At 38.2% G+C, this 27,967-nt stretch overlaps 1 protein-coding gene and 1 long non-coding RNA gene across 2 annotated transcripts in view; both read left to right on the forward strand.

Annotated features, from left to right (window-relative positions):
- The first annotated feature begins 1,828 nt into the window (after positions 1-1,828).
- Positions 1,829-9,080, forward strand: LOC128897374 (uncharacterized). The gene is made up of 3 exons (XR_008462360.1): positions 1,829-1,940; positions 7,390-7,478; positions 8,886-9,080. It is a non-coding gene; the product is annotated as an uncharacterized LOC128897374 (long non-coding RNA).
- Positions 9,081-10,529: 1,449 nt separating this feature from the next.
- The window catches only part of LRMDA (leucine rich melanocyte differentiation associated), a 642,594-nt gene continuing 625,156 nt past the window's right edge, over positions 10,530-27,967 (forward strand). The window contains exons 1-2 of the mRNA XM_009897634.2: positions 10,530-10,643; positions 14,721-14,821. Of these exons, the coding sequence (XP_009895936.1) occupies positions 10,614-10,643; positions 14,721-14,821 (131 nt within the window). The 5' untranslated portion in view covers positions 10,530-10,613. The remainder of the gene's footprint in view (positions 10,644-14,720; positions 14,822-27,967) is intronic.

Here is a 27,967-nt window from a genome sequence, read left to right on the forward strand (position 1 = left end):
TACCTGTTCAGTCATTGACGAATGTTTTGGTCTTTGTTTTTCTGCTCAAACAGAACAATTTTTAATTAGTACCAGACACCCCCAAATTTTTCAGGTTAAAAAAAAAATCATACCTGTGGTTATCGTCTAATTAGAATTTTTTGTTTGTGACAGCATGGACAGTTCTGTAGCTTCATTTACATATGCAGTTTTTCATGATGAAAAATTAACAGTAGGGAAGAACTGAATTTAATATCTTGCTATCCTTTCACATGATTTAACATGTGTAATAAGCAGAAATAATCTCCATGATGCTACATCTTTGAGGTTACTTCATCACTTAATCCCTTTTCTTAATTTCATGAACAGTTCAAATTTTTTTCCAACCCAATTCTTTTATGTCAGACTTGCATTAGATGCCAGATTTAAGAAAGAAAAGTTTTCAAGTGAGCCATTAGGCCCAAGGTAGTGATGATTTTTCACAAGTGGCTTCACTTTACTTGGGCTTCTGTATCTGAAGAGTATGTGAAACCACATTTTGAGATCACATAGCTTCAGTGCCATGTCTGAGGTGTCAGAGAGGTGGAAGGCTAGAGTAAAGCTTCCTGGACGTGTATCACCAGTAGTATGTGAACCAGAATGCACATTCTCAAGTGAAGAAAATGAAGTTTTAATTCCTAAAAACCTTAGTAAATTATCAATAAATATTTTAATAGAAGATTAATGAACTAACATAAAATTAAACAAGCCAATAGAAACTGCTTATAACCATCTCTGACTGCTACTGCATAATCTCATCTTCAACACATGGTTCTCAGGCTGTACAATTTGTAAAATTTTGCAGATTCTCCTTTTTATTCAGTAGTAGTGCTTTGGAAACTACAAACAGATCCTTCTTATAAAGTACAGCCTAATAGGTGTTTTATTCTTGTTTTAGTAGAGAGGTCTAAGACAGCTGACAGACTGGGGAAAAATGCTAGAAACTTGGCTGGCTAATCTGGATGTTTCTATCTATTCATAGTGAGAATAAACTGTGCATATTTCTCAAGAGTTTTGAGATGAGAATAAAGTAGGTTTTGTTGGTTACTGCCAGTTCTCTAAGAGCTCATTTTGCAAAACTGTGTTCTATTCCTTTGTCCTGTGGTCCTGATCCATTATATTTGTTATGACAGCTTCCTTGTTGTTGAGTTCTGTCACATAAATTGAGTTACTCCACTAAAAATAAACAAAGTATTTGGCTTTTTTTTTTTTTCCTCCTTCTCAGAGGAAAAAAATTAATTTGCAAAAGTTTTATGAATAATAATGTTTTAAACTTCTTGAACCTTTTATCTTTGGCTTGGTATGAAACCTTTTGTAATATTTCTGTGACTGAATGTTAAAAACACATCAGCATCTGTCATCTTTAGCTTTTACTTTTTATTACAGAATTCACCCAGCCTTGTCTTAACAAGATACAGAATCTTCAGTAAGTAACACAGCTGTAGCACGGTAGTTAACTCGGCACATAATCACGTGAGCTGTTATGTTACTCAAATACGTGTATGCCCATTTGTGCTGATTTTGGCTGGGATAGAGTTAATTTTCTTCCTAGTAGCTGGTACAGGGCTAAGTTTTGGATTTGTATGGGAAACAGTGTTGATAATACAGGGATGTTTTCATTATTGCTGAGCAGTGCTTACACAGAGTTCAGGCCTTTTCTGCTCCTCCCATCACCCCACCAGCGGGTAAGCTGGGCGCGCACTGTGAGCGGTGCTTAGTTGCTGGCTGCATTTAAACCATGACACCATTACTAGAAAGAAATCCCAAACCAGAACCCTGAAATTTGTTTGTTTGTTTTGGCAGGTTAATGGTATTGAAATACGCTACACTGTCAACTTTGAAACTGAAGAGTTTACACCATCACAGTGTGACTCATGCCATCTTAATTCTGATCCGAAGACAAAGCCTGGGTATTTGAAATGGTTGTATGGTCTGTGTCTACTCAATCATTGTTGGTGGGTTTTTTGTTTCCTTCCCTGCCCCCCCCCCCCCCCCCCCGCTCCCCCCCAGTATGCCAATTCTGGTATCAGTTTTTATGTTAATTTTGTAATGTGGACAGCTCTCTGCTCAAACCAAAATACTTTGTTCCTAATTAATCATGTATGTTATCCAACATCAGCTGATAGCTTCAGTAGCTTTACTCATCTGATGGGTATTCCTGCAAGAAACCTAAGCATGGAAAGCTGTATATTGTATTATTTACAGTCCATTTTCATCTTTACTTGAGAGCAACAGTTACTAATAAGAAGCTCTGAGCCGTTTGTTGTTGTGGAAGAGGTTCTCAGTATGATGGCCAAATATCAGCACATTTTAAAATACTTTTAAATGTATGGAGTTAAAGCTTGATTCCAAAATTAAGCCAAGAATTTCCTTAAGTTTAGCATTAATCTTTTTCTAATAATCTCTGCAATATAAATAGGGAATCTCTTTGTTTTCAGTCTGTTTCTTTTGTGTTTCTCACCAAAAGAAGGCTTATCAAAATATTTTTTTGTTGTTGTTTGAACAGATGTCTCGGAGACTAAAACATAAAAATATAGCTTATGGAATACCACTCTGTTCTCAATGAACGAATTGGCTCTTTCCTCCTTTTAATTTTGCCACTGAAATAGTGAGAAGGGTCTAGAAAACAGGTTTTTGGAAAGAAGGAATGGGACAGTGTTTGGAAAGTTGTAATGGACCTAATCTTAATATCACAGGAGCACTTGACCTACAAATACCAACTTTGTGTATTTTCCATTCACAGTAATGCCATCTTCTTGTTAAAGTGCAGTTCCTACAGAAAATACCTTACCAACTGCCCTGGGTTCCTTTGTTCTTCCACCAGCTTACATATAATTTCCTAATTACTAAAAAAAGAAACATTGTGTGACTGAATAGTGCTAGATGCAGTACAGGAGAACTTAGGATAGAATTGTCTTTCAGGACCAGTAGGTAATATAGAACATGTGCTACAATTAGCACACATTCGGCTTCATCTTTCCTAGGAAAGGGATTATGCATGATATTGGATTCAAAAGATTTCTAAGTTAATATATTTGCATGTGAGGAGAGAGGAAGAAAGAAGTAAAACACTGAAGTCACCACCAGGAAGAGTCAAGAACAGTATGTAACTAAATCACCTTGATATAATGTGCATTTTCTCTTATTTTCAAGAAGTGTAAAACCTGTTTCTTATAGTTGCCAGGTTTATGTGTCTTTATGTCTCTTAATTGACACTATATAGTTTGTGGAGACTACCTCTGTAAGTTTCAGCTTTCAGCTCTCCCTCTTTGCATCATGTGTGTGCATGCTCCTTTCCTACTAATGTCTCCAGATGACACAGGATAGCTAGCTGTGTTGTATTTATCCCTCCTCACCCAGAAGGATGGGTGGATGAAAGTACTGAGTAATGGGAAAATACTGCTATTTAACAAACTGCAGAGGATGGTGGCTTTTGAGCTCTGTTGTTTCATAGCCATCCAAACTGTTAGCAACTTCCATACATTTCTGTGGGAATCTTTGGTACTTAAAAGGTATAATGAAATATAGCAACTGGCTTTAGAACTGAATAATAGGGAAACAAAACTTTTACTCCTTAAAATACAGAAGTTATTCCATATTGAACTGTATTATGTTGACTTCTGATTGGACTGTGTACCTGCTTACTGCTTTCTTTTCAACAGCAGTATCACAGCTGTTCTGTGTGTGGAAGGCTGTGGTTTTGCCCTTTGCTGGTATAACCAGCTCACAGATGCAAGATTATAAAATGAGGCCATGAAAAGTAGGGAAGGAACCTGTTTGCTAATGTTAGTTATTCCCATGCCCTGGGTTGAACTCCTTCCTGATCATACAGTCTTCTGCTGGTGTAAAGACACCTATCCTTAGGCGCGTAAGGTCTTAGCAGCATAGGACCCCTTCCAATGAGTATTTTCAATAGTCTCTGCCTATTTATAGACAGGCCTCACCTATTATGCAGTGTTATTGGTAAATTAAGATGGGTTGATTTGATAAATATAGTATCTGAAGGGGAAAAAAAAAAGGCATACAAAAATCAACCCAAACCACCTCTGTTGGTCTAGTGGTCTGGTATTTCAGTTCTAGAGTGAACTGCCATCACATCTATAACAAAAGAGATCAGCTCAACTACAAGCTTATCTAGCCTCTGCAGCTACTTTCGTTGTTGTTTGAGCTTTCTATTCAGGCTGTGACAGATACATGGAGAAAACACCTCACTGAACTTCTAAAACCCCAAATTTGTTATATAGACAAGAAATCCAACGGCATGAAATTTAACACATCCAAGTGCTGGGTTCTGCACATTGGCCACAACAACCCCATGCAGTGCTACAGGCTGGGGTCAGAGTGGCTGGAGAGCAGCCAGGCAGAGAGGGACCTGGGGGTGCTGGTTGATGGTAGGCTGAACATGAGCCTGCAGTGTGCCCAGGCAGCCAGGAGGGCCAATGGCATCCTGGCCTGCATCAGGAACAGTGTGGCCAGCAGGAGCAGGGAGGTCATTCTGCCCCTGTACACTGCACTGGTTAGGCCGCACCTCGAGTACTGTGTCCAGTTCTGGGCTCCTCAGTTTAGGAAGGATGTTGACTTGCTGGAGTGTGTCCAGAGAAGGGCAGCAAAGTTGGGGAGGGGCTTGGAACACAAGCCCTATGAGGAGAGACTGAGGGAGCTGGGGTTGCTTAGCCTGGAGAAGAGGAGACTCAGGGGAGACCTTCTTGCTCTCTACAACTACCTGAAGGGGGCTTGTAGACAGGCAGAGGTTAGTCTCTTCCCCCAGGCAACCAGTACCAGAACAAGAGGACGCAGTCTCAGGCTGTGCCAGGGGAGGTTTAGGCTGGAGGTTAGGAGGAAGTTTTACACAGAGAGAGTGATTGCCCATTGGAATGGGCTGCCTGAGGAGGTGGTGGAGTCCCCATCACTGGAGGTGTTCAGGAGGAGACTTGATAGGATGCTTGGTTGCTTGGTTTAGTTGATTAGGTGGTGTTGGATGATAGGTTGGACACGATGATCTTGAAGATCTCTTCCTACCTGGTTTATTCTATTCTAACTGCAATGTTAGAAGGTGCCAAATTAGATTTTATCTCACATTTAATCAGTTTTTCCCCCCCAGCTCATGTTGCATTCTTATAATCAAGCAAGCATCAATGCATGAAGATGTAGAGTTGCTTCAGTATTGCAATTTACTTTCCCATGATAATGCAGCCAGCCAACTTTAAATTCACCTATATGTAATGGACTGTAGGGAAGTACATCAGTTCAGGTTTGTTGTGAGTCAGTCATCTTAGGCTTCAGGAAGAATAATCTCTATCTATGCATGCAACATATAATTATATGAGAAGCAGTAACAACAAGTTCCATACAAAGATTACTGAATTCTTTCAAATGAAAATGTTCTTATGATCTCAGTTTACTAAGTGTTCTGTGCCTCCATGGCTAGTGACAGGCTTTGAAACTTGGCAGGAGGATAATTCTGTCATTCTTTTGTTTGCTCTATGAAAAAACTTTAGATTGCATGAATTATAAACGATTTCTTGTCTTTGGTTTGTGCTACACAATTAGTTACAGCAACATGTCCAAATCCTGCAGTAATATATAGACCTGGTGGATGCCCCATGTCAGCATCTTTCTGCTTACTATATACTCTGGGTGGGACACACAGAGTTGTAATCATTCTTTGTCTTAGAATATCCTTTTGCCTGGAAGTTACTGTCCATTGGGAGCAAAGAAATTGCGGTCCTAAACTTGCTTCTCTCCCTGACTGGAAGTAGTAATTTTTCTTACATAACACCTACTGTGCATTAACACTGAATAGGGCAATGCAAGACAGCGTATTGTCTACTGTTAAGTGTAGCAGCCTACGTCTTGGGAGTGCAGGTTCAGTTCCCTATCTGACTACAGATAATGAACCTAAGTTTTTAAACAAATAAATTAGCGTTTCTGTGCCTCAGTTCCTTTTCTGCAGGTAGGAATGAGAGGATTTTTTTCTGTTTTCCTAGCATAGGGTGAGAATAAATGTATTAAAAAATGCTAGGTGCTCTGGTGCTACAGTACATTGAAGAACTTAGTGAGATAAATTTACTTAGCTCTGTTCAATCTGTAGTCTAAAGGTAACAGACTCCTATATATTAAAAAAACCACTGAACAACCAAAACCAACAACAAAACTAATCCTGTACCATAACATATGCTACAAGAAGAGAGAATGAAATTGCACAATTAATTTTAGCTATGCCTTAGTTTTGAGTGTGTCACTTGTAATTCTAGCCTAATACCTATAGTGTGCTACATAATGTAACATAAGGGATTTTTAATTGTATTTAAGCCATATCATGGCTGACAAAACTGTCATTGACTTCAGTAGAAGCCAGGTGAGATTAGTGGATAAACATTTCAGGAATTTCCGCCCCTTTCTCTCATCAAAGCTTTGAGGTTTTTCTGGAAAACTTTTAGCTTATATTATATTGCATTCCAAAGCCTATACAAAAACTTACTTTAGACGAATGCTAACAAGGTTACAAAATGAACCTTTTCAAAGACATGAGAAAATGTTGAGGGTGCCTTTGCAATAAAACAGGGAGCAAGCTTATGTAAGAGCTGTACTCATTAACAATTACCATGTAGCTTCACTGTGCTCATACCATACTACTACCATATAACAGGAAAATAATAATCAAATATATCCTAGAGATACAGTTTTAGAAATAATTCTTCTTTGCTTGGGGACAGGTAAAGAATCAGCGCCAAAATATTTTCTTAGGAAATATATCAGATTGGGCACTGATTCTGTGTTGTAGGAAAGAATAAAGGCAGAACCTCTATTTTTAATAAAAGTATTAACCCTCTTTTTTTTATTTCTCATAGAAGGCTCCACAAGAATGTAAAAATGTAAATCCAGGCCATTAGTTAACAGTGGGAAACTCAAAGCAAACGCAGAGGTATTATATGGGCCCATGGTAGTACAACATAACCAATTGTCATTGGCTGCTTTTCTGGACAAATTTATCCTACAGTTTCAAACACACAAATGTGGGCATACACTTCTGAAAAGAAAAATAAACTATCACTCCACTGTCATTTTCATTTAGCAGCACCCTGTCATACTGCTATAGCTCAAGAAAAGGTGTACTAGTGTATTAGGTATACATGCATAACTTGCTTTTCAGATCCCTTTGTTTATCATTGGCTGTTGAAAGTTGGGTTTTTTTAAGTTGGATTATAAAAAATATGTTTGAGATGGGAAAAGAGAAATCTAATTTCCAGCAGTTAAGCTTAGGGATGGCAAATGATATCATCATTACTGTATTTCTTTCTGTCATTGTCAATATGCTTTGTTGTATTTTCTCTTCTTTCCATCATGCTTATTTTTTCTTGTGTTTTGCAGCAGAGAGTGCTAGCAACGTTACTTCCTGGAACTAACACCTGAAGATTCTAGTTTGGACAATAAACACCATCTTTAATGCTTTGCTATAGGTAAGTCATATATGAAGCAATTTTGGCAAGATTTGTTAAAAATCTGAGGAAATCATATTTGGCCAATAGAGAAGTGGCACCTTCTTGTTCTAACTATGCAGTGAAACTCATAATATAAACAAGTGATTTTAATATTTTGTGTATACAGAATAAAAAAAAGACATTTCAAAGGTCAGCTGAGTCCCACTGTTGTATAAATTATTTCAATTTCTACAAAGAATCCTCACAAAACTTTCAGCTTCTAAGCAACCACCAACTAAAATATATTACCTAAGTTCAAACTTAGTCCTCTAAGTTTGCTTTTAAAGGCACCTCTATCAAAGGTAAAGAAAACATTCAGAGGATTCAGGTGTGCAGGGACAAGAGTCAAGAAACATTCTAAAACCAGAGGCAGCCTTGCAATCATCTAGAGTCTGTACTAGAAAGTGACATTGATAATCAGCAAACTCAAAAGCTAAAAAAGCCCTTCTGTATTTTTGTAGCACTGTAATGTATTTTAGCTTCGTCATAACATGAGGCACAAAGTAATGAGCACATTGACTCATAGGTTTGAAATCTGAGACATTATAACTTCGTTACAGTTTCAGATTAGATGTTGTAAAATACTCTTTCAGTGGTAGACAGTTGCAGCTGTGAGTTTTCATTAATTTTGCAAATTCTGTGCAGGTGATGGGTGCTTAGAGATTAAGGAGTAAAACAGAGGGGGATTTAAAAAAAAAAGGGTAAGAAATTTGCCAATCATCCCATAGGAAATTGTCAGCAGCATTAAGACTTTTAAGATGTAAGTTTTCAAAGTCTAGGGAAGCATCATGACAAGACAGTCATCTCATCTCTCCATTCTTCTGTTCTACAGTTTTGTTTTTCATTTCCTGCACAGTATAATAGGTTCATTTTGTCACTGCAGTCGGTAGCACTCTGTGTTTGTTACACACCACAGGATTTGGATCTATTATTTTATCCATGGCAGATAATAATCTAGGCCAGGTCTGTACAAGAAAACATTGAACTGGTTTCTAAAGAATGATTATAAGCCAGATGCACTTAAAACAGTTTGCCACCTCCTGAAGCTGTTTTTGTAATTTACAAAATTCAGCTCAACTGATTAAAGAGATGATAAAGTCAATTTAAGTCACGCAGTTTAGGGAGCTGCACCTGCAACTTTTCCCTCTAGACAAGGTCTTGCCTAGTAAGTAGGAGGATCAATGGCAGGTTAATGTAACTGGCAACGTAAGAAGATGGAAAAAAACAGACTTGTTTATTCGTGTGCTGTTTTGTAAACTGTTCAGGCAGGATTTTTTCTTCATAGATACCTCTGAAGTGACAGCTAACAGTTTACGAAAATTAATACTAATAACATAGATAATGATGTGCTAAATTGCTTTCAATATAGTTATTCCAATTTTACAGGAGTGTAGTATTGAACTGAATTTACACCATTATGACAAATCAACTATAGCAGTGGGCCACTTTATGCCTTGAGCTGTATGTCTTCGTTCTGGTGGGAACTGCATCCTTGTGAAGGAGAGATGGAAAGAGGTGGATACAGGAAGAAGAGAATGTATTGCTTTGTTTAAACTTACAGTTCACACAGCACTTGTTTTCATTGGCATATGTTTTTTGCTATATAATCTAATAAATAAATAAGGTAAATGATTGTTTGAAGCATGCTGAGTGATGACTGAACTAGCAGGTATGCCTTGATGGAAAACACCTACTTAGAGTAACTTTGATTCATCAGTGTAGGATCAGTTTATTTACTGTGGATGAAGGGTTTGATTCTTTTCTGTCTTACAATACAAAGAAAATTAGATCCATTCCTCTATAGGGAGGAAAAAAAAGAGGCACAAAACGTTTTTCTTTCCTTCACTGTTTGTTCTGTTTCATGTCTAGCAGTCAGTGTAAAAGGAGGAATAGCTCTAGAGGTGTAGTACCAAAGCTGTACCAAGTACTTATTCTGTTGATATTAAGAGGCAGAGCAGGAAGTACAGATCACTTTCTGTTGTGTTGCTGAATGAAAGAGCTTTGCAATGTAGAAAGTCTGTTCTCCTGAAATTTATTTCCCCTCCCAGCATGTTCCTCTGCTTGCAAGAAAAGGGAAAGAAGAGCCAGATTTTTGAAGGTGTTTAGACAGCTGAAGGGGTATGTAGATGACTAACAGGATTTAGGATCCAAGCCTGTGAAACCTAAGTATGTGTAAAAGTCTCACATAAAATTCTTACAGAAAACCTTAAATTTGCCTACTCTTCCTAACCAGAGACAACCTATTATCATGCCATTAGTTTATCAAATCCTCACCCTGCATAGCCAGTTTGACAGGTATTTCTTGTAATTCCAAAGGTATTTCTGTTTTTCACCCTATAGACACAAAATATGGTTATGGGGATGTGGGCCTCTCTGGTAGAGAGCATGGGATTAAGTCTGTAAACGTTGCTTTACCAGTGACATCCATCTCTTCCAAGGCAAGTTGTGCTTTATACCATGAATTAGTGGGCTGTTCAGTAGATGCGAAGCCAGCCTAGATGACCTTTCAAGTCATCTAGTTTATTAAGTGGAATGAAATCCAAGCCCAAGCTCACTGTCACAAAGCAGCTACTGCCATCACTTTCCCCCAGGGCTTATCCACCGCTGTTACAACCCAACCGTGAGGTCTCAGCTTAGTGCTGAAACACGGCCGACAGGTATGTGGCGGCTGCCCCGTCACTCCAGTTAAGGCGTTGCAGCGGGGCCTGGCACAGCCGCCGGACGGGAGCATCTTCGGCCCGGAGAAGCAAAGCAGAGCCTGCCACCGGCCCCACGCTCTGGTCAGTAGCCTCCGTCACAGCCCCCTGCGCTGGAGTGCACCCATCCTTCCTCAACGGGACGGTCCCAACGGGAAGACCGCGGCAGGGCCCTAGCGGGGCACAGCGGTCGCTGCTCCCCCGCGGACCTTCCCGCTGCAGGCGAGCACGCTCAGCTCAGCTGCAGCCGGCAGCGGGAGCTCCGCTCTGCCGCCACCGCCCCCAGCGCGGCCCGGCCCGGCCGCGCTTCCGCCCGTGTCAGCTGACTGCCGCGAGGAAGCTGAGGCGGCCCCGGCCCAGCGCAGCCCCAGCCCGGCTCCGAGCCCGCGAAAGCCTCGGCGTGACCGTCCCCGCAACCATGGCAGGGGTCGTGGTGAGCGGAGCCCAAGTAAGTGTCCGCGTCTCGCAGGGCCGAGGCGACGGTAGCCCCACCTGCCGGGGCCGCCCGCCCCGGCCGGCGCATCCCCGCCCCCGGCACTGGTAGCAGCTGCTTGAACTCCACGCTGACTCCCCATAGCTGATTCCTCTGAGGCCAGGGGAGGCTCTCGAGGAGTTAGGGGGTGGCGGGCTCGCAAGGGGCGGAGGCGTTTTAGCTTCCAGCCGCATGCAGGCAGCGTGCTATGAGACGCTGCTCAGGTATTGCCTGTCTCGCAAACACGCTGCTCTGTGGCCGCCGGAGCTGAGGAGCTGTCCTGTCCCCTACAGCGATGGGCGGCCGCGGGTAGGCGGTGCGGCTTGCAGGGGTGTGCCCAGAGTCGCACGAGTTGAGTGTGTGTCCTCCAGGTGGTAGTTGTCCTACGGATAAAGAAGGGAACACCAGGATAGTTGGTGCTGAGGGACTATCAGTTGGCCACTTACGCTACTGCTGCAGCCGCTCAGCTGCAACAGGCTTGTGTTGCTGGAACTTTGCTGTGGGAACAGCGTGGCTGCAGCAGTTCACTCCCGTGCAAGGTTTGCTGCTAGCGATGGACCCCGGTGCGGGATCCCGTGAGCTGAGGAGCTTGTGCTCCGGAGTGGACCCAGCCGCTCTCGGCCTTGAGTAGGCTGCGGGAATAAACGGAAGGGGAAGGACTGAAATATGCAAAGTGTTGTTCCTTCTGAAAGTAAGCGCTGTGAATGTTTCATTTTGGTTCGAGTTTTGTTTGGGAACTAAAACAAATCCTGCTGGCCTTTACCCGATGCTGTTTGTGGTTGGTTGCTGAAAAATTTTTCTGTCTAAAAATTTGTGTCATTGTGGATGAACCCGTGACTAAAACTATCAAAATATTTTTCTTTCTTCCCCACAAGAATAAATGAAGCTTATTTTCTTTTTGAAAATAAATTTGCATTAAACCAGGATGCAGGCCATCTGATTTCTTCTTTAATCTGATCACAGTTTGTGTGTGGAATATGTGTGATATGGGGGCAATTGGTTAATTTTGCAGCTGCTGCAGGAAATTCTGCCTGTGGTCTCTGTGGTGCACTACATGGCACTGAGTCACAAACTGTCTTCTTCCCTTGAGCATTCCTGGAGCCCCTTTGAGTAAAGCATATCCTAGTGATGTGCCTAAGATACAATCTTCTAACAGCATTGAGTGAAATATAATGCTCAACTGACCTAAAATATTATCTAGGTGCAATTCCCTTCAATGGAAGGGAATGTGCAATATTGAGAATTCATACATGGCCTATTTGGAGACCTTTTTTTAATAAATATGTTAGTTTATGAGTTACTAAGATTACAATATCATTGTAAAATGATTGCAGAGATAAATGGTAATATCCTCTGAAACTGCAGCAAAAGAGAGGTGCAACTGCTATCTGGTTGTGTTTTAAGTAGTCTGTGCAAAGGCATTTTTTTTCTGAATTACATACAGTATGTTGAAGAACCTGCAAGTTCAGACATCCATACCCTATCTGATGCTGAGCTTTGTGGCAAAATTTCTGAACATTTCAGTGGGATATTGAGCAGGTCACCAGTAATAAAAATGATTGACTGTGACCATCTGGTACTTGGTTTGAGTTGGAGAATTACACAGTGGAAACATCTACATTCAGTTTTTAATCCTATGTGAAGTTATATGACTGGTATAGAAAAATCTAAGAATCTAAGAGCTGAGGAGTCTTGGAAAAAGTAGGCTTGCTATCTCCTCTCTGTGATGGCATCCACGGATATGTACTTCAGATCTCATGCTCGTTTGTATTTAGATGGGTGTGAAAGGAAGATTATTGAATTATGTACATTTTATTATTTTATGGATAAATGATTTTGAACTGAAAGAATGAAAATGAAGAAATGTTATTATTTTGTCCAGACTATTGAAATCTTGTTTTACATTAGCATTATTCATGGATTAAAGAGCAGAAGAGAGGGGAAATAACTCTTGAAAACTTGTTTTTAAAAGCTTATCATGTATTGCACTGCTGGCAGTTGCTGCTGCTGTTCTTTAGAGAGTACTTGGGTACGTGAAGCAAGTTTGAGTATGTGTGATGTAGAGATATGAAGTTAAATGCACTCTGCGTTTTGTGGAAAAATAAATCTGTTTGTTTTAAATTGAAAAGGTGCTTGCACTGTAAGTGGGCTCAAGTGGACTTTGTGGAAGTAAAACTCCTTTTGCAAGGCCTCAGTACTAGCAGATCATGACAACCATATTTCATCTGTAAATACGCCTGCAAATAATCTGTTTACACCAGTTGTACAAATATATCTGCATATTATAACAGTTCAAAGGCTGAAGCTCTGAACTTTTTTCTTGAATTTCTGTTCTTGTGGAGCTAGAATGTTTATGGCTTGGTAAGTTTCTGAAGCAGTGGGAATGCAGGTCAAGAGTCCTCTTGCTCCTTCTCCGCTACTCCTTCCTGAGTGAAAAGTGAAGTGGTCATCTGTGCTCTTGCTATGATTGTAATTGCTCAAGATAACCTTGCACTCCTGGCATTAATAGGCATCATATTTTAGTGATTTCTATTTCAATGTGTTACATTGAACTAAATGCTTAATTAAAAGTATTATTCTGCCATTAATGTGTTTTTCCAACTAGTCTAAAGAAATCTACTGTTCAGCGAAAAATTAAGTAAATCTTGTATGCATACCTACCTGTATGTAGTTTTCTTGTACAAAAAGTGGAAGAAAAGAATCTCACATACTGAGTTCAATATTCTTCAAAATGTTTTTTGTTATATCCAAACCAGCTACCCCAAACAGTTCCTTCTACTTTTGTCCATAACATTTGTTGAAGTCATGGGTGTGTCTGGTAGTGGAACTTAACTGCAACAGCAAGTATGGTTTAATAACAGGGGCTACCTGTTTTCAGCTTGTAAAAATTATTTCACTGTTGTCAGCTTTTTCTGTTGAAGTTATTGAATAGAATGAATTAAATGGTGTGCAATATAGTGCTATCAGATTGCAATAATTTTTAGAGTGTCAGAGACCAGGATGACTTGCAAAAGTACATACTGTCAGTCTGTTCTGCAGAGGAGTCTCTATTTTAGTAGAAAGTGAAATACTATCAAAACAAAGTTTGACTGACATTTTTGCATGTTTTTAAACATCTTTTAAACCAATGGTTTTGGCATTTGTCTTTATATTAACTATTTAGATAATAGCTGTATTTTATAGACAGTCATCTAGCACAGTGTTGAAATCTACTTAACTAGCAAGTTGCTGTTTAAGGGCAAATAAAATTTTTTCAGCACAAAATCTAAAATCACAGAATCACAGAAACATTCAGGTTGGAAAAGATCCTCAGCATCACCAAGTCTAACTGATAACCCTATTCTACAAGTTTCACCTCTAAACCATATCCCCAAGCACCATATCCAAACGACCCTTAAACACACCCAGGGTAGGTGACTCAATCACCTCCCTGGGCAGCAAATTCCACTCGTTCCGTGGAAAAAATTTTCCTAGTGCCTAGTCTAAACCTGTCCAGTCTAAACCTACCTAGTCACAGCTTGAGGCCATTCCCTCTTGTTCTATCACTAATTACCTGTGAGAAAAGACCAGCACCAGCCTATCCAAAATGTCCTTTCAGGTAATTGTAGACAGCAATGAGGTTTTTCCTCAGCTTTCTCTTTTTCAGACTAAACAACCCCAGCTCCTTCAGTTGCTCTTCATAAGATTTATTCTCCAGGCCCTATAGCAGCTTCATTACCCTCCTCTGCACTCACTCCAGTACCTCAACATCTCTGTTGTATTGAGGTGCCTAAAACCTCACCAGAGCTGAGAAGTTGTCAGTGTTTATACAATTAATTTGAGCACTGGGAGGATGAATGAATTGTACGTAGGACTATAGAGGTAATAAATGTTAAACTGATTTTATCAATAGGAAAATGAGATTGTGACAGATTCTATAGCAGTAAAATTGATGTAGTTTAAAGCTGTAATGAGAATTTACTGTGCATTGTCATTGCATCAATGACATGGAAGTGAGACAGGAAACTAAATAATCCACTTAGGAAACTTTTCCTTTTTGCTTCCAATTTTCAGGTGTCCTACATTAGTCAAGACTGTGAAGAAATTCCAGAATTCCTAGGAAGAAAATATGGACATATGGCAAAAAGGCTAGATCTTAGCTTCAACTTGTTGAGGTATGTGGAAATACATAGATTTTTCAAGTGCAATATAGGACACCAACTCAAAAAAATAGAAATTAATTTATTCCCAAAGTAGAAACATACATATATGTCAGGTACATTTAGTTGTTATCAAGTGGGCAACACTATTTCGTAGGCTGTGTTTGCCTTGTCTTCTTGCACCCTTGGAACACAAATTGCCAGGTGAGTTTGGAAATTTTCTGTGTCAACATAAATGATTCCCAGTAAGAAGCTTATGGTTTGTTCTCTGCTCAAAATGGAAAGTAAGCATCATTAACTGAAGAAGTGAAGAATGGGACATACAAGTAAGTGCATTCTTCTGTGCCTTTTTCTTTGTAGATCTCTGGTTATTATCATAAACAGTTTGTAATACTCTTTTCCTTGATGATGTCTTTTTGTTGTTTCATTTTATTTTTGGGCAACTGTATAGTTAAGTGCTGTAACTGAGTGCAGTTAGAATTTATAAATAAAATAGAATTATTTAAATATGTGGATTGATTTTGAATTCTATAGTATTCCCATTAGTTATTACTGATGGAAATACTGGAGAGTTCTATTTAAAATAAATATATTACTGTTTAAAAGGAGTTTGATTTTGTCTCCTTTATAATAGATTTTTCTTTAAATGAGTATGTGTGTGCTCTCTTTGAAAGAAAAAAATATGTCAATGGTCACTAATTTTTTAATCCTGTATTTAAGCCAGAGAAGTGCTGAAATATTCAACAATTATATGTTCTCAGTATCAGGCAATAATTAAGTATTTACTGACCTTTTTTTTTTTTTTTAAATATTATTTTGCATATGGGATTTCAGTGTCCTATCCTCTGTAAGTATGGTGGGAATGATCATCTTCTGGAGAGTAGAAAGTGCAGAGGGACCAGGACAGGTGCTTGTGAGGCTGCACCTTGAGTGCTGTGTTCAGTTTTGGATGACACAGTTTAAGAGACATGTTTAGGCATTGGAGTGGGTCCAGAGAAGGGCAGCAAAGCTGGTGAATGGTCTGGGGAATGGGTCTTAGGAGAAGTGGCTGAGGTTGTTTAGGCTGAAGAAAAGGAGGCAGAGAGGAGACCTTATTACTCTCTACAACTACATGAAAGGAGGTTGTAGAGAGGTGCGTATTGGTTTCTTCTCACAAGTCACCATGGAAGGGACAAGAGGAAATGGCATCAAGTTACGCTGGGGAGGTTTAGGTTGGAAATTGCTACGCTGAAATGAAAGAGTTATCAAAGTCTGGAGCAGGCTGCTTAGGGAAGTGTTTGAATCACTGTCCCTGGATATTTTTAAAAGCTGTCTAGACATGATGCTCAAGGATATGGTCTAGTATTGGGCCTAGTGGAATTAGATAATAATTAAACTTGATGATCTTTAAGATCTTTTCCAAACACTGCGATTCTGTGAATCATCCTCCTGTAGCAAGCAATAAATTCTGTTACCTTAAAGCATCAATAACATTTGTGACAACATAACAATCATGTTAAGAATAATACGGAGGGAAGATTTTTTTTTTTCTTTTGCAAAAAAACCCATGGGTAACAGTATTTGCAGTCATGTTATTTGATGTTGTTAACATGGATGTAGTTGCAATGTAGAGATAATTCTCTGTTGTAGTAATGTATTGAGCTTTGTAGTCAGTTGGCTTTAAACTCTTCTTGCAAGACGGTCCTGTCCTTTCTAAACCAGAAGTCACGTGCAGTTGTAGTTTTTGCAGTCTGCTGTGTACACACACCTCCCTTATCCACAAAAAAGACTCTTATCAAAAAGATGTATTTGTACTGCATGATACAGCTGTCACAAAACTTCTTTATGCAACTGATTATAATGTAATACTTGTTTGAACAATTGCTTTAGTGAATTGTACTATAGTGTAGATAACTGTTGTTAAACTCAGGATAGACCCAGGTAAATTACTGTGGCATTTAAGGCTTTCCACTGTAAATGAGTGTTTTCAGGAGCCTGTCCAGGTATACAGGAAAAAAAAAAGTGTGAAGACTGGCTGATGCTGTTAGTAGATTGGGAGAGAATTAGTTGTGCAAACAACTTTTTTCAAGCTTATCTCTTCATCACGTATTTCAGGAGATGCTGTTGTGGTTTTCTGGGACATAGACCTTGTTGGTTTGTACAAACCAAGGATTTTCTCCCACCCCCACCTCCTTTTTAAAAAAAAAAGAAAAAAGTTGAGTAGATACACATTTGGATAATAGTTTTTAAAAATGTATGGATATCTTCTAACTAGTTGTTGGTTGTTAAGGCACTTCTTTATCTTCTTCTCTCTTTTTTTTTTTTTTGAAAGAAATTATGTGAATTCACTCAGTGGTGGTTTTGTTACTCAGATTTGCCAAGATTTCTCTTACAAGTTTTGTTTGAATAGCTTCTACTGTCTTTTGTTTCCTTTTGGGGACTAATGGGAGGTCGTGAAGAAGATGGAGCCAAACTCTTTCGGATACAAAGCAAAAGGATGAGAGACAGTCATCACAGGTTGCAGCAAGGGAATTTCCAACTATTTTTATGGAAGGACTTTGTGATGAGAAAGGTAGAGTGGAAGAGGTGTCCAGAGAGGCAGTGGAATCTCCATCCTGAGTAATAGTTAAAGCTCAACTGGACAAAGCCCCAAGCAATCTAATCTAGCTTTGAAGTTGCCCTGGTCTGAGCAGAACATTGAACTAGATGACCTCCAAGTGCCCTTTCTGACTTCAATAATATTATGATTCTGCAGCTTTATTGGCATGGTCATCAAAAAATGTCCAGAGTTGTAGCAGCGCTTTTGATTTGATATTGGTAGTAATTTTCAGCTATTTTACAAATGAACTATATACACTGTGTATGTTCAATAAAGCTTGTTTCAGGAACATGTTTTGCTCTGGAAATCTGCACTTGAGTCTCATGGCAACTGTATTTGATAGACTTCTTTGATAACAGAGTACTGTAAAAGCCACTATTTTGTTTCATAATATATGAAAAGCATTCCCAGGTTGCCATTTAATGAAAGCATAGAGTATGGAAAGCAAAGTCATGGATGTGCCAGTTAGTGTTTCTGGAGGCTTTGTTGAAAAGTGTTTTAGGGGAGAATGAAAAACTATTGTTGATTATTGGAAGTTAAAAATTTAATTTAAAAAAGCAAAACAAAAAAGAAACCTCTGATGAAGGAAACCCAGGAATAAGTAGGATGATGGATGTAATGTATATTTGTAAGAAATTTGTTGAAAACCCTTTTTTTTATTCAATTTATTTTTTAGGTATATCCTGTTATCTTGTGGAGAGAAAAAAAAGCCCAACCTATTCAAAGATTCTTTTATTTGTCTTAGATAACTTATTTTGTGCCATATTGCTCTTTTCATATTAAAGAATAAATGCACTCCACTGTTTGAGTAACAGATATTTTGTATTTTTGTACAAATAGGTGCTCTGTTTTTATAACTAACATCTTCAGTTTGATTCACAGAGAAGTCCATCTTCAAATGTTGACCTCTGTAGTTTTAAATTTGTGAGTTGTTTTCCTTTTTCTTACAGAGATTTCTTCTGTGTCTAAGATGTGAGGTGAAAGGGAGAGTGAATCTTTGATCTTGGCCAATGAGAAAGGATTAATCCAATAATTGTGTTCATGGCGATACAGATATCTCTTTCCTCTCTCTAGGGTGCAGATTATTTCTGCTAGAAGCATGAATAATTTGCACAGTGTGTGCTTGTGCATATTTTCCACTGTCAGATTGAGAGGGTGTATGTATGAAAACATCCCCTTGAACGTTAATCCTAGTCTGGAATGTTCCTCCATGACTTCTGTGATGCTGAGGCTTTGTAATGTCCTCTCTGTGGACTAGAGATTGTTTGTTTCTCTCTTCTGCCTATTGTTTTCTTGCCTTGGGGAACAGGCAAGTGGCAACTTGAAACTGGGCTTCAGTTTTAAGGGGCATATTTCTCTTTGTGAGTTGAGTATGTGAAAGTGAGGCTTTTTTTTCACCCTCTTGCCACCTTCCCAGTCTATGAAGCAGTAAGACGCACCAACCAGGAAGGTAAACAACAAAAGAGAGGGAAATAAAAGCCAGAATTCAAAACAAAGCATGACATATTTTTTAAAAAGCATTTAGACTGATCTTTACAGCACTTTAAATTGTTGAAGAAAATGCACTATTGTTAAAACTTTTTGATGGTTTTATTTATAAGGTGGAAAAATATTTTCACCGTAATTAGGTAACTCTTAATCATAGCAATTGCATATTTATCAGTTTGAGGGGCTGTTATTAATGTAGCTGTCATGCACAAACACATTTCTGCATTAAATCCATTTAGTATGTGCATTATTCGGTCTAGAATGTCACCAGGACATCAAAGCCCCCTTAGGCATAAGAGCACAGTGCCCTGCTGTGGCTGCAGAAAGGGCTTGATCAATAAATGTAACATGTTAATGCAGAGCAAATAGAATAAAAGATTTCTTTGACAAGACATGAAAAATCACCTTGTGGCAGCTGGCATGGTGATGCCATTTCAGCGGAGACACTAGCAAAGTTGATCTGACAAGTAAAGAGGAGAGATGATGGTTATAAGGTGCTTTTGTTTCAAACTTCTTTCTTGACCTGTCAGGTTTTGAAGGAGCCTGAATGGCCCTTTTTTGTCATGTGAAAATTGTAGTCTTAGGCAGTTATGAAGCAGTTATCTCTTCTCAAATTGTGAATGCTGCTGTTTAATTGATTCACTTAGCATTTGAAACTGTCACGCATTAATAATTGCTAAATCCTGTAGATACTGCTCCAGTGTGTCATGCTTAAATGTGTAGTTATCAGAAAATTAATATCCTTAATGAACCGATGCTTTCAAACGAGCATTGCATGAAATCTCTTTTGCCCTTTCATTTGCTGAAGGTATATCAGCTAGTTTTCAGAGAAACCCCTCCCAATAGTTGTGTGGTTTTCTTTCTTCCTTTCTTTCTTTCTTTTTTTTTTTTTTTTTTTTTTTTAATTTTTTTTTTTGATGCCCGACAAATGCCAGCTTTGCTTTGGGTACATGGTATGCTCAATGACAATAAATATAGTAATTATGCTGGAGTTAGTAATTAACATAATTATAGTCAATTACGACAAATACAGTGCAGAGCTAAATAAATGAGGGTGAGAAATTAGTAAGCTAATTGATTTACCTTACTTGGTACTTTTTCTTTCAACTAGCAGTTGCAGATTTTCCGCAGGAGAAGGAGCGTTGTTTACAAATAGGTGCTTATGTTTTCAAATTATTCTGGTTCATGGCTTTTGGTCTTGTTTCTTTTACACTGAACTGACGGGTAGTGGTTAGAAAGAGAAAGGAGCTTGTGTTCTGTCCTCACTGAATGCTTTGAAGGAAAATGGACTTGCTTTAATTTTAGATGCTTACAGTATTGAGCGGAAGAAAAGGTCACATGATTCATCAGAAACAAAACACATTGCTGCAGAAATTTTGATCATATATTTTAATCCCCTTAGATCTGGCCTGATTTGTCAATAAACAGATAGGTAGATGTCTCTTAGAGAAATCTGCACAGCACTGGGTAGCTAAAGAAAGAATTCAAATTGGAGTAACCCATGTGTGCTGAAACAATATGCCCTTGTTCAGCCATCAGTTTCAATAAGTTAGAACCATTGGACCAGTAGAGATGCATAGTATCATAACATTTGTGCACATTATAATTGCCTGTTTTGTTTCAAGATGATTTATAGTATGTTGTCTGAAATAAGTGTATTGGAGCTATGCAGTTAATCTGTTTCACTTTTCCTTGGTTTTTTTGTTGTTGTTTTTTTCTTCCAAGCATGACCACAGTTTACTATGTGAAAAGAGAATTAATATGTTTAAGTACTGAAGATTTTTGTACTGCTGTTTTAAAAAAAGATGTTTAGCAGTAGCCGAGACTTTTCATACTCTGAGAAAAATAACAGTTTACAAATGCTTGTAAAGTTCATACTTGAAATATTTCACTTTTCAAGATGAATGGAATTGTAATTAGAGACTTCGAGGGAGGGCATTTTCCACAGCTAAGCAATATGAAATGTATAAATTCTTGATAAACTCTCCACTAACGTACTCAGCTCAAATGAGTAAGTTTGTAGATTGAGGTGGATAGTTAAAGCTTACTCGTAAGGGACATCCTACCGTGAATACCAGATGCTGGTTTTTAAGTTCTGTTGAAATGTTGTGACTGTCCTAAAAGAAATGTACATTTGCACTTCCAAGGGTCGTTCTTTAGAAGCAATTCAGTTGGAAATCAGTGTGCCAAATGAAGTTTTTATGTACGAAGAATCATTTAAATTATTTAAAATTTGCAGATGTCAGGGTCTTTTGGCTGAAGTTTTACATGTTTATTAATCACTGTGGAATGCTTTATGCATAATTAACCTTCTGTTAAAATAACTATGAAATAGTCTTGTCCTACTAGATGGACTGAAGACAAGCATGATGATGGGTTCACTTGCTACTTGGGTAACACCTAGGGAGTTGTATAAAGTAAAGTTTTATAGGGGGAGGGGGGTGTTGTAATAACAAAAGGAGAGTATTACCACTAACAGAAAGGATTTTAGACTTCAAATGTTCATTCTGCTTTTGATAGTTGATAGACAATCAAAACTAAATCTATTCCTTGCTCTCTTCTTCCCTTCCTTTTCCTTCTCATCATGCATCCCACTTTTGAAAAGTGGCGTTTCAACAGGAACCAGATCTGATTGGGGTAATGTATAAGGAAAAATATTTTTCCCCTTTAAAAAAATTGAATAATATTAAAAAACACTATTAAGATGTACCTTGTCTCACATACAATTGCAATGCCTGTACCTTGTTATTTTGTCAGCTTTAAATGAGACTATGAAATATTTACCATTACATATGTGTAAGGTTTTTGTGACTTCTGTATTTTCCTCCTGTATCTTATTCACAGTCATTGGTTTATTATTGATATGAAGGGGGGCAGTGAATGACTAATTTTGAAATTAATGACTTCATGGTATCTACTGAAATATTTCACTCATTTCAGCATACTGTGCCAAAGATGTAAGTTGGGTTTTTTTTTTTGATGGATGAGTTATTTTTCCAAACTCGGTAATATGTAAGGGCAAACTTTGAGTATACGTTGTATTTCAATCTTGTCCTTGTGGCTGTTATCTTCTTTAGTCCCAATGGCCTCTCTTTTCGTCCATTGATCCTAGCTTCACTTTTTATGGCTGTGTAGTCACTAACGGACTGTGAAAACACTATACTATATATACCTCTGACCCCCAGCACTGGCCATTACCCACTGATTTACTGTATCTGGCAGATCAGAAGATAAGATTGTTTTCCCCTCTGCGTAACTCAAGAAGGCTTAACATTGTGGAAGAGTTTGTCTTGAGAGTGTATCAGGTGGCTTGTTACTACGTCAACCTTTGGCGGAGGAGTCGGTGTGTGCTTGTGTTGCATAGTGGAGAATTCTTGGGAAGAGTACTATAGCTGTTTAATTTGGTAAGAATGTTAAATGTACTGCACAGGTTTGACATTAAGTAAAATAAGGTTGTGAACTTGAACTGTTACATTCTTAGGTATAGCTAGTGACTGTTGCTATAATGGATGATGGAAGTTGTTTTTTTTTCATGACATCCATCTGGAAGGGTCTGTTGCAGTCACAAGTGAAGTTAAAACCTATACTCCTTTGCAAAGGCAAGTAACAAATTCCTTGGACTTGAACAGAGATCACATGCCATCCTTTGAGTCAAGGCTGTTAAGACCTTTACTGAGGCGGAGCATTTCCCAGTGCATCAGATAGGTGTGGTTTGGGTTTTTTTGTTTGTTTGCAGTTTTGTGTGTGTGTGTTTGAATGAGTGGGGAGTAAACTCTATTCTCTTGATCTGGTTTCCTGTGTGAGATTGAAATTGTTTTCTGGAGTAATGTTGGAGGCTAAATCCACACAATCTACACTTTTTTCTCTGGATAGCCAGAGGACCTAATTCAGTCTAACTGTAATCAGTCTTAAAAAAAAAAAAAATTTGTTTTGACACAGGAATCTGTGTAAGAGTAAGAGAAAAAATGTGGTTAATAAATGGAAGATTACCACAATCTGTGGAAAGTATTGGTTCTTGAAATAGTTTGATGCACTTGTTTAAGCTTTCAAAGAATGTCAGTAGTCTTGCTGGCTTCTCCTGGGTACTGTTTGCTTATTTGTTTTTTAAGACTAAGAACTAAGTTTTTGTTTAAAAAAAGAATATTGGGGTTTAAAGAAAAGAATGTGATAAAGAGCATGTTGTAAGTGTAATAATCAGATGGACCATTCTTACTTTCTGACTTCCTTAATCTTTCTTACTCTAAAACAGTATTTCCTCATCACCGCTGTTGCGAAACAAGAATGAAGGACTGCGGAAATAAATGTGTGAGGACAAGGAGCTTGACTGAAGGGAAGAACCTGTATTAACCTTGGAGCTATTGTCTCTTTCTTTTTCTCTCTGTTTTGTTGAAAGATATCTTCCTCTCTCCTTGATGCAGTGATCAAGATTCCCTGCATTTAATTGCGGATATAAAGAACTTGGCTAGTTTTGCTTGCCATTTCTCCAGTATTCAGCACACCTGATGAGTGGTCATGGTACATATAGTCAGTTGGCATTTGGCAGGTAAAATCCTTACAAAGCTTTTGTTTGTGCATTGCTTGTTTATTGCATGTTGTCACGTGTGGTTTGTGCCATTTTTGAGATCTTACATTTTACATAAATCATCTTTACATAATTATCTTGGGCATGATTTTTCAGTTTAAAAAGACAGCCTCCAAAGCCTTAGGTCATGCAAGTGTGAAGAATGAGTATTGTAGAAGTGCAAAAGGGCCATGCATTTTTGTCAGGCTCAGGAGCCAGTGTGTCAAACCAGACATGTTATACAATAATTATGCTGTCTTTAAGGTCATAGTTAATGCAGTGCTATAGCTCAGTTGCAGGCTTTACCCATGAACTCATGATGGCAATTGTGAAGTTTTATGATTTTTATTTCTGGTTTTGTTTTATTACTCCTAGATTTTCTTTTTTTCACCATGATTCTCTGAGTTTACTCACTCACTGGTAGAGTTGGAAAATAATTTATTTTGTTTATATTTCTTCTCCTTATTTAACTTAATTTGCCCACTGAATCAATAAATCATGCTTCATATAATACAGCCCATAAGAGTTTGTCAATTTTTGAAACCATCTGATTGCTGAGGTTGTAGACAGGCAGGGTCTGGTCTCTTCTCCCAGGCAATCAGCACCAGAACAAAAGGACACAGTCTTAAGCTGCACCATGGGAGGTTTAGACTGGATGTTAGGAAGAAATTCTTCATAGAGGGAGTGATTGCCCATTGGAATGGGCTGCCCGGGGATGTGGTGGACTTGCCATCACTGGAGGTGTTTAGGAGGAGACTGGATGGGGTGCTTGGTGCCATGGTTTAATTGATTAGATGGTGTTGGATGATGGGTTGGACATGATGATCTCGAAGGTCTATTCTATTCTATTCTATTCTATTCTATTCTATTCTATTATTACTCTAGAAGTTACTTTTAAAAACACACAAATAAGAGATGCAAAATATTGAATGTTAGAGAATAGTTTGTAATCCATCCTAAACTCAGGGAAATTGCAAACTGGATCAGACTTGAGTAGCCTCTCTTCAACTGCTTAAGTGTTTAGTGTTTTTTCTGTGCAGTTGGTGTGAAAGTTGTACTGCCACACAGTAGTAGTACTTCAATGTGCAAACATCTCCAGTTTATTTTTCCATAGGAAGTGTAATGTGTATGAGATGCTGTTGTCAGATGTAGTTTTATGGTATTTAGTACATACAGACACTGAGAAAACAACATCTTATTTATAATCATCTTTATAATATGTGTGTAGTGTTTGTATATATATGTACATTATATAAACAATACTTGTAATATATTTTAAAAAGTGGGATGGTACTCTAGTATTTGGTCTACTTTGATTCAGCACTTGGAATAGAGCTTTATCAGTGATAAACTTCTACACAACCTAGACAGAACATATTACAGGTTAAAAAAACCCCAAACCCCCATAAAATACAGGAGATGGATGACTAGGGGAAGAACTGATCTTACAGTAATTGGACAAAAATGGGAGCAGTCCTGGGCTGAAAAAGTACTTGTCTAGCAACAACATACAAACCAATGTCTTGATTTGTTTAATACAAACCTACATACATGATTACAGGTTTTCTCTACTCCTTTCTCATAAGCTCTTGTAAGTTATCACAGTATCACCAAGGTTGGAAGAGACCTCAAAGATCGAGTCCAGTCTGTCACTACAGACCTCATGACTAGACCATGGCACCGAGTGCCACGTCCAATCCCCTCTTGAACACCTCCAGGGATGGTGACTCCACCACCTCCCTGGGCAGCACATTCCAATGGCAAACAAAGTTCTCAGTTTTCATCTTTGCATCAGCTTTCATTGAGGTTGATAGGAGGAAGGTTGCAGCAGTGTGGTGTTGATAGCCCAGTGGTAACAGTGGGTAACAAGCTGTTAAGCGTGGGCACCAATTCGCTGTATTTGGCCATTATAAAAGTCAGTATTGTTAACACTGAAGCCTTGAGTGACAGTGTTTGACTTGTTACTCATCCACACCAACTTTCTAATTTTGTAAAATAAAATCTTTTTATATTTGTAAAATAAATCATTTTAAAGTTTTGTAAAACTAACAAGGGAATGAAAAAAGTTGAGAGGTTTTTTTGGATGGGGATTTTGGTTTGGTTTTTAGTATGAAGCTTATGTCCTGTTTTCTCAGCTGGCTCATTTTTATATAATGATTGGACTGCAACTTTTTTGACTGCAAATGCTCAAGCCTTAATTTTGGAATTTGCCTTAAGCACTGTGTTTCAGTGCTTGCTTTGCTGATTCTTAAAGATGGGGAATACATATACTTAAAATGTACTTAATGGTATTGAAAATGTGGCTCATATTTTATGAACCAGTTCTGCCCTTGCCATTTGGCAGGTGGTCTGACTGGTGCTGTTTGTTCCCTATGAGTATGCCAAATGGAAAGACATTGTAGGGCTCAGTGTTTCTAAATTACATTCAGAAATGTGAGCAGCCTTTCCCTTAGAATGTTAATCTGTGATCAGACATGCCAATGGGGAACTCAGTTTCTGAATTTACAGAAAAGCTCCCTGTTACCTACATTTAATAATTGTATTTTCCAACCATTAGTTTGAGGATCAAAGTTAGCATGTGTATTCTGTGTAAGAGAGGTATGTACTTGTAGTGACTAAAATAACTTACTTAGTAATTAGTTTAGGTATTTATTCATTGTGAGTGTTGTTTGGTTTAGTTTTTTAAATTTATTTGTTTATAATTTTCTTTAATTTTAATTGTAATTATTTTGAGGCCAGCATATTTTAATTTTGAATCCTGAAGTGTTTGGGAGCAACAGAGTGGCTTATTATGACCAGAATAGGGATGGTGAAGTTTAAATTTGGTGACAGTGGTTTGAGATTTTTGTTCATATAGTTTTTTGTCTCATTCTATTCAACCAAAAGCTAAAAATTAAATTCTTGAGTGCTCTTAAAGCACAAGGAAATGCATCAGAATTTTCTTTGAACTGTTTTAGATGTGAAAGCTGTAGGTCCATATGGCCACAAGAGCACTGTATAAGGATACTATGTTTTGAGCTCCTAGCACTTTCAAGACCTTTTAGCTGGCTAGAAAAGATGAAAAGTTGACCTCATTATGTAGGTGATGAAGTATACTGATTATTTTAGAGTCCTTAAAAGCTGAGGGAAAGGTATTCTAGATGTTCCAAGGGTTAATGGTGTATTGAATATTCAGAAAAAATATAATATATATATTCCAATACAGTTACAATAATTTGACAGTTCATTGTGTGGGTATTAAAATTACAGCTGCTCAAAGATCTGAACACTTTCTTTCTATTATAGTTCATTTAATACACTATCTTGGGCAGTGAGATACTTTGGAATAGCAAAGGTACAGTAATGTGTGAAGGTCATTATGATGGAGAATGGCTTTGGGAAAAAAATTGTCAAATACTACGGTTTCTGAGAAATGGAAACTAGCCAACTAAGTGAGGGGCTGTCTGTGTGTCCAGCTTACTTCCTTCCCTTACTTTGTGCCTTCTTTTCTTCCTCCCCACTTTTCTTGCTCTAGCATCTTAGATGTGCAGAAGGCTGCTGAAGGTGCTGCTGAGAGATTTGAGTGCAGGTGCGACATGAGGTTCTTGCTTTCTTGTAAATGCTCTCTTTTGTTTGCTGTGGTACTTGTAATTGACAGCTAGGCACTAGGTTAACTCAGCTGTTCCTGTACAATGCTGGCTCTAGAACTACCAGGTGCACAGTTAGTAAATTGTCTTCAAGCTTAGGTGAGAAGGGTGAGAGGGTAGTTCAATTTCTTTCAGTGTTGATGTCTTTAAGTCATATCAACAAATGGTCTGTTAGTACCATTAATAATAAAGCTTTTGAAATGTGGACGCATCTCTAATGTGAATCTATCTCAACCCCTTTAACATGGGCCACAACTTTGCTACCATATTATACTGCATCCACTGGTGGTTTGAAAACAAAAACTTCACCCTCATTTAAATGACCGTCTAAGAGCAAAGAAGTTTCTAAAGTTAAGGAGACTAATGCCTTACTGTAGCTTTTGTTTTCACCATCACTTTCTACTAGTTGTTAAATAGAGTAAGAGGGGACATGTATCTGCATTGAGCTAAAATTAAATGGACAAGTATTTCTTTGTATGTTCTAGGACAGCAGAGGAAAATTTTGGGTGCTGTAAACCAAAGTAAACGGGTGAAGTCAGCTTTAAGGTGCTGTGTTGCACTGTGTGGGGACAGAAGCACACTATAAACAATAAGAGTAATGTGGGTGGAAAAAGTAGCTCTAGAAATCCTTGATGACAGCTGGTATTTACAGCATAGCCTATTATATAACCTGAAATGAAGATATTTTCCCTATATTGTAGCAGAATAAATAATTCCTGTATTTAGGCGGAATAGTGTCAGAATTGATCAGTAAGCATCATAGTATACACCGAAGCATTAAATGTTTCAGGTTCTGTGCCTTTTGTGTAAAGCACTATGAGGTCATAATCTAAATCAGATTTCTGGAATGATTCCTTTACTGAAAATTTCCATACAGCTTTCATTCTTAGGGGACTGGAAAAAAAAAG

Source organism: Dryobates pubescens, chromosome 8 (genome assembly GCF_014839835.1).
Source record: "Dryobates pubescens isolate bDryPub1 chromosome 8, bDryPub1.pri, whole genome shotgun sequence".
Lineage (NCBI taxonomy): Eukaryota > Metazoa > Chordata > Aves > Piciformes > Picidae > Dryobates > Dryobates pubescens.